We start from the raw sequence: 10,793 nt of genomic DNA on the forward strand, positions 1-10,793 counted from the left end.
AAAAACTTGTAAACAAGAGGGCAAAAGAAATAATACACCCAGGTTTGATGTTAGCAAGATATGAAAGAACACAAGAAACAGTTTTTGGATACCAGTATCATAGTTGTGTTGACTTTTTTTATCTTCCCATTTTTGCCTTGTAACATTTTGACTACATAGTGTATAAAAACTAGTGTGTTCATATTGTTCAAATTATATTGCCAAAAAAGTTCCAAATTTGTTATATGTCTATATAACTCCATTTATAACTCTTGAAGTGATACAGATCGAATACATTTGAAGTTTGAAGCGCTCACCTTCTCACCTGCAAGTCTTGCAACATTGGTAAATATCACTATGCCTATCACCACGTTTACAGCAAATGATGCTAGGACTCCATTTTGTTGTCCCTTATGAGAAGCACGGGATGGGGAACCTGTATTCTAATACAGATGCCCTGGGCAACTAAACATAAGAGAATGTTGCAGTTACAATGTTGTTGACAAGTGCTCCCATTAATGATGAAATGCAAGCTTAACATGGGAGGGCAAGGTCACAGCAGCACAGGAAAAAGATATGAAACTGGGAAATCCATGGCCAAGCACATAATTTGTGGATGAGAATCAAAGACGTATGAACACTAGAATTACTAAGAGACACAAATCTACAGTGACTAAGGCAACAGGTCTACCAGAACAGCTGCTGAAAAACAAAACAACTGCATAGATAGCAGTTCATCCTGAAGTAGGGTTCTTCTGAGTTTCCATTATTCAATACGTTGTCATAGTAAGTAACTGATGTATTGCTTAGCTGTATCCAGAGTTGTTAAGCAAGGATGTACCATCCTACCCAGACAACTAACACTTAACACTTAACACAAACACTAAACAACAAACAGAAAAAGCACACAAATACACAAGTATACAAAAATGATGACTTTTTTTAATAATAATACAAAAAAGATGTATCCATGTACATTCATATTGGATGTTTAACGTTCCTCCTGAATGCTGTGACACAACATAATGGAGGGTTATGTGCCTTCAACTCTGGGAGCATCCTCAGTTTCCACTGATTGACTACATCATGATAAAGTTCTGGCTTTACATATTGTATAGATGGGAAAGGTATCGAGGGTTTTCTGAAGAGCATACCATCGCCTGTGCTACCCTATATGCATGTTTCTGTTATCAAACATGGTGATGAAATATATCTTAAAGCTTGATTTCACAACAGTGAAAGGCACTTCTAATATACTAGTCTACAGCGCATTTAAGAATTTTGGCTATATAATTCACAATGAGTAGATTATATAGCAATGGCTAACACCCATCCCTCACTTGTGGTCCCATTTTGATTTTGGAAGAAATCAACAAGTTGTTCCAGATTTGTACATATAACTGGCCACATGGACAACAAGCAGTCTCTCTGTACAACAGTTCATGGCCAAATGATTCTATGAGCAAAAATTTCATCAGGGCTCGCAAAATTGTAAAATCTGCACTCACCCTACAGGGCGAGTAAAATGGACTATCCACCTGTCCTAATATTGTATAGATCATGTATCACGATTAATGCAAGTTTAAATTATTTTATTTTAAAAAGTTTGCTTGGAATAAAACTACAATAAACATTAATTGCTTTAACTTCTGTACAAACTGCAACTTTAACAAAATTGAATTTGTTCACCATTTAAGATCACTGAACTTCAAAGAAAAAGAAATATGTTACTTTTAGTGTGGACTGGAACAAATGGGTTACTTTAAGAGTCAGTTGTAAAACTAAGGGAAACACTTCAAAGACTTCAACTGGGCACTCATCATGGCAAACTCAGTCAGCCATGCTGTTTGAACAAAACGTTTTTTTTGCCAGCGTCATATTTTGACTAGGTTTCCTTTTATCAACTTGTTTAGCAAACATACTCTCCTTTTACCTCTCTTCATCACCACCACCAACAAGAAACTGCCTAATATCCAACATATATGATTTGTTATCAGTGACAATTCAGCAACAGGCCGCTTACAACATCAAAACTAGCCCTAGTTACTTCCCTTGATTTTGCCAGATAAAAGGCAGTTAACATTTGAAATATTTGAGAAAACTAGCAGATAAGAAATTATCATACTGGAAATTGCAAACCCAACAAACCGTGAATCAGTTAACTTGACTCCTTGAAAATATCAGTTACACCAGGCAAGTGCATTTACTAAATGTCAGAATTGTTAAAACATTAGATTAAATCAAAGCTTCCACCTTGTCTGTTTAATCTAATTTTCAGTTTAGCGTATGTGATAAAATAACAAGTATTTCATCTACCCTGGAAATTACCTATGTATAATAATAAAATAAATCACTGAAGAGGAAAAAAGCTGACAACAATGCTTATTCTGTTTCAGTAACATTCATGTTGTGATGACTTTTCTCACTGATCAGTTTTTCATAGCAGCCAATCATGATATTCAAAGTCTTTATGTTACAAAAAACCATGCTGCACGATATCTGTTCAAAATGGAAACCAAACACACATCAAGACTTAGATTCTGCATTTAGTTTGGGGGAAATTTGGTATTTCTTTGAAATACTTTAAATACTGGTATTCGGGAATGACGATGTTGAAACTTCAACTTAGGTCAGAAAACGTAATTATCCTTTAGGATGAGCAGATTATATTTTTCACTTGCCCGAAACAAATTTTACTTGTCAATACAAGCGGATGAGTGGAATTTACGAGCCCTGCTGATGTTTCATCCATGATGTTTCTCTTTGATGTTTCTGCAACGTAAGAGCCAGTGTCTTCATCAACAACTAAAGTTTGGAAAAAATTGGTGTTTCTTTCAACATGGCGGCCTTGGCTGCTTGGGCCAAATCTTCACTCTGACTCATGCTTTGGTTCCACACACGCTGAAAATCAAGCAGGCTGTTACTTCCATCACATTGACAGTATCTTAAATTCCTTGGTGGTGCTGGTCACTTACTTGTAAACTTTTAACGGGATTGTGAAGATAAATATATCAGTTTATTAAAATAGAGTTTCCCCACAAATGAAGTCACTAAATAGATTTGGAATTTCGAGTGTGGGAGATGCTTCTGTACACAAGTGTATATTTTTTTCTTCCTAAAACCCATCTGAATTTCATAATATGAATATCTACATACTTGACAAACATTCTTTCAAGACAGCTAACAGAATTGATGATTGGGAATGTTACATATGTCCCAAGTTCCATATTACGATGTGTTCCAGACAGCTAACAGAATGGATGAGAGGGAAAGGTACCTATGTCTCAAGTTCCACATCAATGATGCTGTATTCCTGACAACTAATAAAATGGATGACAGGGGAATTTACTTACGCCCCAAGTTCCATATTACGATGTGTTCCAGACAGCTAACAGAATGGATGAGAGGGAAAGGTACCTATGTCTCAAGTTCCACATCAATGATGCTGTATTCCTGACAACTAATAAAATGGATGACAGGGAAATTTACTTATGCCCCAAGTTCCATATTACGATGTGTTCCAGACAGCTAACAGAATGGATGAGAGGGAAAGGTACCTATGTCTCAAGTTCCACATCAATGATGCTGTATTCCTGACAACTAATAAAATGGATGACAAGGAAATTTACTTACGCCCCAAGTTCCATATTACGATGTGTTCCAGACAGCTAAGCTAACAAAATGGATGAGAGGGAAAGGTACCTATGTCTCAAGTTCCACATCAATGATGCTGTATTCCTGACAACTAATAAAATGGATGACAGGGAAATTTACTTACGCCCCAAGTTCCATATTACGATGTGTTCCAGACAGCTAAGCTAACAAAATGGATGAGAGGGAAAGGTACCTATGTCTCAAGTTCCACATCAATGATGCTGTATTCCTGACAACTAATAAAATGGATGACAGGGAAATTTACTTACGCCCCAAGTTCCATATTACGATGTGTTCCAGACAGCTAAGCTAACAGAATGGATGAGAGGGAAAGGTACCTATGTCTCAAGTTCCACATCAATAATGCTGTATTCCTGACAACTAATAAAATGGATGACAGGGAAATTTACTTACGCCCCAAGTACCATATCACTTACCATGTGTTCCGGACAAGCAGTAGAATGGAGGCAAAGTTCCATATTGGTTACGATGTGTTTCAGACAAGCAATAGAATGGAGGCAAAGTTCCATATTGGTTACGATGTGTTTCAGACAAGCAATAGAATGGAGGCAAAGTTCCATATTGGTTACGATGTGTTTCAGATAAGCAATAGAATGGAGGCAAAGTTACATATTGGTTACGATGTGTTTCAGACAACTAATACAATGGATGAGAGGGAAAGGTACATACACTTCACGTTCCCTATTACTTACAACGTGTTCAAGACCGTCTGCCACTCCATGATCTCTGGAATACACCAGGTTGACCTTTGAACCCTGTACAGCTATTGGACTTTTGCTGGCAATAAGCACGGCCAGCTCAAGGGCCCCTTCCACCATGGCTTTCTTATCAGGGAAAATGCGACTGTAAAATTGAAAGCCATAAGTCAGTAGCAGTACCTAGATTAGAAGATCTACTGAACTAAAAGTACTAGGGTTCAAATGTCAATGGTCAGTGAGTGAGTGAGTTTGATGATGCAAGAGCAGTGCTGCAGATAGTGCAGAGTGCCTGGTCACCATACCAGGTGATGGAGAACCTACAACTGGACCACTTAGGTTAAGCACATAAGCAAGGGGATAGGAATTTTACTGACAAAATCTGGATGAATCTTCAGTGAGTGAGTGAGTGAGTTTAGTTTCCTGCCACACTCAGCAATATTCCAGCTATATGGGAGTGGTCTGTAAATAATCGAGTCTGGACCAGACAATCCACTGATCAACAACATAAGCATTGATCTGTGCAAAGTCGGCAAGCCTGACCACCAATCCCATTAATTATGACAAGTATAGTCACCTTTAATGGAAAGCATGGGTGAGGCATTGGTGAGGCTCATATAAAGCTTTTGGCAATAGTCCAGCAATATCATTATGCAGAACACCATAAATGGACATCACACATTGTACACATATGGGTAATCACATCATGGGGAATCCCATCCTGGCCCTCGCCACTAAAAGATCAAATACTATAACTACTTGTCTAGCTTAGATCCCCCTAACATGAATCCAAAATGTATTCAGAATCCACTGGCTTCCATTTTTTTTCAATAATTATTCTTCAACAAGTGGGGAATAATAGAAAAAGTACAGATCCCCAATAACACATGCTTAACACTAAAAGAAAGGTGGTGTCAAAGGTGCCTGCACCGAAGCATCTGAATGTTTTCGGATTGATGTTAATGCCAATCTCAGGGTTATCTGGTCCAAGTCTGATTATTGATATACCCCGGTCTTAAAGCTGGAATGGATTTCGAAACTGCGCTAATTATTCTCCCATATTTTCAATGACTTACTAGAAGAATTAATTACAAGAAGACAACAGTTTCAAACAAGTCAAAGATTAAAACAATCGTGGCTTCAGGTGAAGATGAGGCAGTGATGCACAGTCCCTTTTAAGAAGGGTACTTGCTAACCTGACAAAGCCCATGGAGAGAGCTTCATCAGCATAGAACTTCCTGACTGAGTAGACCAGCTCCCTCACCCAACTGTCATTGCCCACCACCTTGGGGAACCTCTGCAGTGTTCCAACATCTGCTGCCAAGCCAATATCCACCTCCTGGACAGATTGATAGAAAGTCATTTTACACTTTGATATATATTCAGAGAAAGTCAGTGTTCTCCAACCATGAATTATAAATAGTTTCAAACATGTTCACCTTTAACATACTCAAACTTAATATAGACGGTTTCCAAAATAACACATCTTGTCATCATGTTTAGATAGCATTAAAACCTCTAAAATATAGATTCAAATATTTAAAGGTTATACAGAATTGTAAAATTAGGGGATACTCTGAAATATTGATTTGACTATTGCTACAACAAAACAAGAAATCATTTCTGCTTACCTTCACCTGAAACCATGCATCGCTAGTACAGTAGCGTATATCACAGGCAGAGGTCATGTCAAGGCCACCACCCACACAGGCACTGTGGATAGCTGCAATCACTGGCTTAGTACACTGCAACGAAACAACAGAGGGGGTCTGTGAGTGTGTCAAAAAGGGTGTTGTAACACCAGATGCTTCACTAGGAGTCAGACATGTTGTCTACAACAACATATTAGTAGAGGAGTACTGTAAGTGTGGCAGAAAAGGTGTTGTAACACCAGGGTGTACAGGAGGATTCGGACATATTGTGTATAACAACTGTTCTTGTCCATCCTACATGATTTTGATGTGAAGCCACAAACACTAGGTCAACACTTTCACTGAAAGTATTCTGTAGCTAATTCTCTTAATGGTTCAGTGAACAGTTTTGAGGCTACCGGAGTGAGTGAGTGAGTGGGTGGGTGAGTGGGTGGGTGAGTGAGTGGGTGGGTGGGTGGGATGCCACTCTTTGCAATTTTGAAGCAATATCACTGCAAAGGAAACCAAAATGGGATTCACAAATTGCATCCATATGGGGAATCAAACTTAGGTCTTCAGCATGATTAGCTGACACCTTAATCATTAAACTACCCTACAGAGCCTTAAAACTATAAAGAAGGTAACAATATGACATGCATCATCATACAAAGGTTACAAAACAATACATACCTAATAATGTCATGATGTCATAATAATTTCATAATATCATGATCATTAACATGTCAGAGCAGATTCAAAAGGATAAACTAGCTGAAGAAACTGTTCCTAGTGGTTATTTTTAAGTGAACTTGAAATATTAATCAAAACACATTTCCCAATATTTGACTCAAAAGCAGACAGAGGAGTTAGAGGTGTGTGATCTGGAATCAAAACAAAACAACATCCTCTGCCATGTCATCACATACAACCTCACAATGCATGTGTGCAGTGACGGATCATTTCACCCCAATTACGGTCTATCAGGATAGACCAAGAAAAGGACAAAAACACTGTAGAAAGAAACTCAGATCAAGCAACACAAGGGCAGTAGACTGAGTCAGACTTAATAATTTGTACATGTTTATGGCTATATTGAAACAACGTTTATAGCAATAATTATTCATGGCTATTTATACATGAAAATTGAGTCTCTGAAAATATTTTACTTAAACTACTCTAACAAAAAAGGTTTAATATACACAGACAATACACAAAGATACTTCTTTATTCATGGGCTGCATCTAAATTATGTTCAGAAACGTTTTTAAATCTTTGATGAGCACATGAACTGTTTTTGTTAGTAATTCTCTTACGAAAAATGTCACCTCCCACAAGTAAACTAAAACATGTTTACTTCTTTCAGAGTTTCCTTTTCACCTTTATCTGTCTGATATTTATCGATGATGTATCAACAGTTATCAGACTGTATCAACAGCCAGGCCTATTGGTGAGTAAGGGCTTTAAGCAACCTTCAGCAATATTCCAGCAATATCATGGCAGGACACCAAGATGAGTACATACCCTCTCGATAACAGTGAAAGATTCCTGCATAGGCTTGAGACCTTGACGCAGCCTGAAGGCCCTCCTGCCAACATCATCATCTCTCTGCATGCTGCTCATACTAGCAAAGTCTCCCAGATCAAGACCTGTAGTCACCAGGCAAAAAATAGTGGAAGGCCCATTTCCAAAGTAAACAGACCTTTCATTACTCTTCTCCATTTATTAGGTACTTGTATTACACCTGAACCACGGTCACAGATACGACGTTGGGCTTAATGTTATTTTCAATGCTGTCTGCAATATTCCAGTTTTACAACCATAGCATGTAAATGGTGAACCATCGGTTTGCCTGTTTTGGGCCACATAACCCAATGGCAGACTGGTTCCCTGGGTCTGACGCACTACACTGACACACTGTCCCCACTATGGTCTACACAATGACAGCCTGGTTCCAGGGGTCTGCTGCACTATGCTTCAACACTGACACCAGTAAAGTCTGCACAATGACAGACTGGTTCAAGGGGTCTACTGCACTACGCTTCAACACTGACCCCACTAAGGTCTGCACAACGTCGACTGTCACTACTAGGTGAATCACCATATGTTTACAATAGAAAAATTCAGAGAATGAGTGGTTAGCAGTATTTCTGAGCATCTTGGAATTAACGCCACATTTAGCAATATTCCAGCAATACCATGGCAGAGCAGAGCAAAAATGGACTTCACACACTGTACCCATGTGGGGAATTGAACCTGGGTCTTTGGCATGATGTGCAATTTGGGCTACCCCACCACCCCAACATAATATAGAAATTCCACTTAACACTTATTTATAACATGTTTCTTGCATCCCAACAGTTGGTCCAGTGTTCACCCTGATACCGGCAGTGGCAGTTGTTATAACTGAGATTCCCCTGATTAACACAAAGAGACCAAGGCAAATCCCTGCACATTGCTGTCCCACCTGCTGTGAAGATCTTCCCGGCTCCAGTCAGTACAACAGCACGACACTCACTGTCTCCATCTAGGTAGTTGAAGCACTCGACCATCTCCCTGCAGAAAACATTCTCCTTATTGACTTAGAGCAAAGTATCAAGTCCCCCGCTCCACCATCAGATACATATGAAAAGTATTAGTAGTATTTCTGGCCTCATTGCTGATGCAGCTATAGCCACATTTATTCACTAGTCCTAAATTCACTATTAATGTACAAGCCACATCACTTCATACAGAACATAATGTTTTTATATATTTACAACTGGTTTGGTAAGTTTCCTTCTAAATTCATTACAAGCCTTTCAATGTGTCAAGACCTGTGAAGGTCGGGGTAGAAAAGGCCTTCAGCAACTCATGCTTGCCATTAAAGGCAACTATGTATGTCATAAAAGGCAACTTGGTTGACACATGTCATCAAAGATCAATGCTGATGTTGTTGATCACTTGATTGTCTGGTCCAGACTCAATTATTTACAGACCGCCGCCATAAAGCTGGAATACTGTTGAGTGCGGTGTAAAACTAAACTCACTTACTCACTCACTTCAATGTGTCAATACCCTTTCTATCTGAAACAAGTAATACATATACATGTAGTTCAGGTTAAAAAATTGTTATGTAAACAAACGTAGTTATTTGACGTAGTTGGAAAATTTAAATGCATAGAATTAATGCAGATATTCCCACAACCTTCATAGCTCCCATCAAACATGGCAGAACCTTGTGAAAATAGCAACAACCTCACTTTGGATACCATACAAAACCAAAATATACTTAGTCTGTTTGATCAAAATATGAGGGCTTTATCAAATAAATCATTATAATGATTTATTCAAATTGAAATGAAATGAACTTTGATCTACACTTAAGTATGAAAAATAAATACAACAACAATATAGTGTTATGACAGATATTGCCATCCATTGCAGAGACATACTTCTACAAGATAACATTCCCATACAAGTGTAGTAAATGTCCAGCAACAACAACAACAGTACCTCCAGAAAACATGGTTCATGGCATTCCGCTTCTCAGGTCTGTTCAGTTCGACCTGAACAACCATGTCACGTGGTCTGGTGATGTTTAGAGTCTCATACTTGGGAATCTGTGCACTACACATGGCTCTCACAATGTGCTGTAATTTCTTGTTGCTATGGACATAGAATAAATATCTCATCTTATTTCCTCTTTTAAGCCTGAAGCACTGTCGATATGTCATTGACCTATACCAAGGTATTAAGCTTTTCACATTTATACAAGTATCATTTAACCTTCAAGGTGTGATATATTGGCTGATAAACTTACCTTCACTGTGTCATATATTGGCTGATACATACACAATCTGAACTGAACTGATGGAAAAACGACACTGTTCTGATTAATGCAGCCAGACAGTGTACCTATAAAACTGAGGATGTGTATTCCCAAAATTAGAAACATTATGGAACAAATGTCAGTGAGAGAAAAATTATTATTTAAAGTATTAACAAAAACATTTCCTACTTCATTACCATAAGATTAAGTACTGGTGGGTCAAACCAATTCTCCTCATGTATGTAACACAGATAAGATATGATTATAAGTCGTGTTATTCTCACAGATAGTTCGAATACAGAGTTTATACGGACTTTGACCACTGGTAAAATAACGGTAATATCGCCTAGATTCTGACGATGGAACAACAAACAATCTAACATTCATGTACCAGTTTTGTCATTAATTGTACATCGCATAATACACATACAAATGATAAAAATAAAAACCAGAATTTGCATATGTGAATCAATTTCATTTTTTCATACCTGCGACGAACGATTTCCAAATGGTATTAACGGGCATTGGTTATTTTACCTGCTTGTTCATTGATATTAGAGTTACCTGCCCCTGTTCGTCTGCTATGTGAAACTATTGGCCAAAAACTGAAACGATGAGCCAATCAGTATTCTTGCGGGGCACTTTATAGCAAGCGCCAGTTTATGAAAGCACGTTTTGGTAAACAATAGGATATATTCTTAAGTTTCTACGCATGTTCTGTGGGAAGGATTTGCACACACATTTGGGTTGTAGTCAAATGGACCGAAGGACAAAAGGGCCGAAAAACAGGTCAAAAGGGCCGAGGCTAAAAGTCAAATGAAAAGTCAAAAGGGCCCCAAAAGGGCCGAAAAATAAAAAAAAATATAAATTTAATTACATAGTAAAATTGCACAGGTAGTGTTCAGTTTAAATTGTTGTTGTTACTTTAAATGGAATTAGAACATGTTTTCTTTGTGAAGTTTGACTCAGTGTCATGACTAATCCGTACATGATTTGGGGGGTTGT

General features: G+C 38.1%; 1 protein-coding gene across 1 annotated transcript; it reads right to left on the reverse strand.

The window, feature by feature from the left end:
* Positions 1 to 882: 882 nt before the first annotated feature.
* On the reverse strand, positions 883 to 10,364 carry LOC137293414 (delta(3,5)-Delta(2,4)-dienoyl-CoA isomerase, mitochondrial-like). Its single transcript, XM_067823934.1, has 8 exons — positions 10,277 to 10,364; positions 9,473 to 9,625; positions 8,445 to 8,533; positions 7,502 to 7,626; positions 5,981 to 6,094; positions 5,546 to 5,688; positions 4,347 to 4,497; positions 883 to 2,880 (listed from the first exon to the last, which is right to left on the reverse strand). The coding sequence occupies exons 2-8, from the start codon at positions 9,592 to 9,594 to the stop codon at positions 2,785 to 2,787; spliced, it is 840 nt and encodes a 279-aa protein (XP_067680035.1). The 5' UTR covers positions 9,595 to 9,625; positions 10,277 to 10,364; the 3' UTR covers positions 883 to 2,784.
* Between the last annotated feature and the right edge of the window lie 429 nt (positions 10,365 to 10,793).

Source organism: Haliotis asinina, chromosome 8 (genome assembly GCF_037392515.1).
Source record: "Haliotis asinina isolate JCU_RB_2024 chromosome 8, JCU_Hal_asi_v2, whole genome shotgun sequence".
NCBI classification, from domain to species: Eukaryota; Metazoa; Mollusca; class Gastropoda; order Lepetellida; family Haliotidae; genus Haliotis; species Haliotis asinina.

Coding starts and splice junctions, on each gene's coding strand:
- LOC137293414 (XM_067823934.1), bottom strand. CDS start 9,594: ATGTGTAGTGCACAGATTCCCAAGTATGAGACTCTAAACATCACCAGA. Junction 4,498..5,545: donor CTCTCCATGGGCTTTGTCAG/GTTAGCAAGTAC, acceptor TCAATTTTACAG/TCGCATTTTCCCTGATAAGA. Junction 2,881..4,346: donor CAGACGGTCTTGAACACGTT/GTAAGTAATAGG, acceptor CTTGATTTTCAG/CGTGTGTGGAACCAAAGCAT.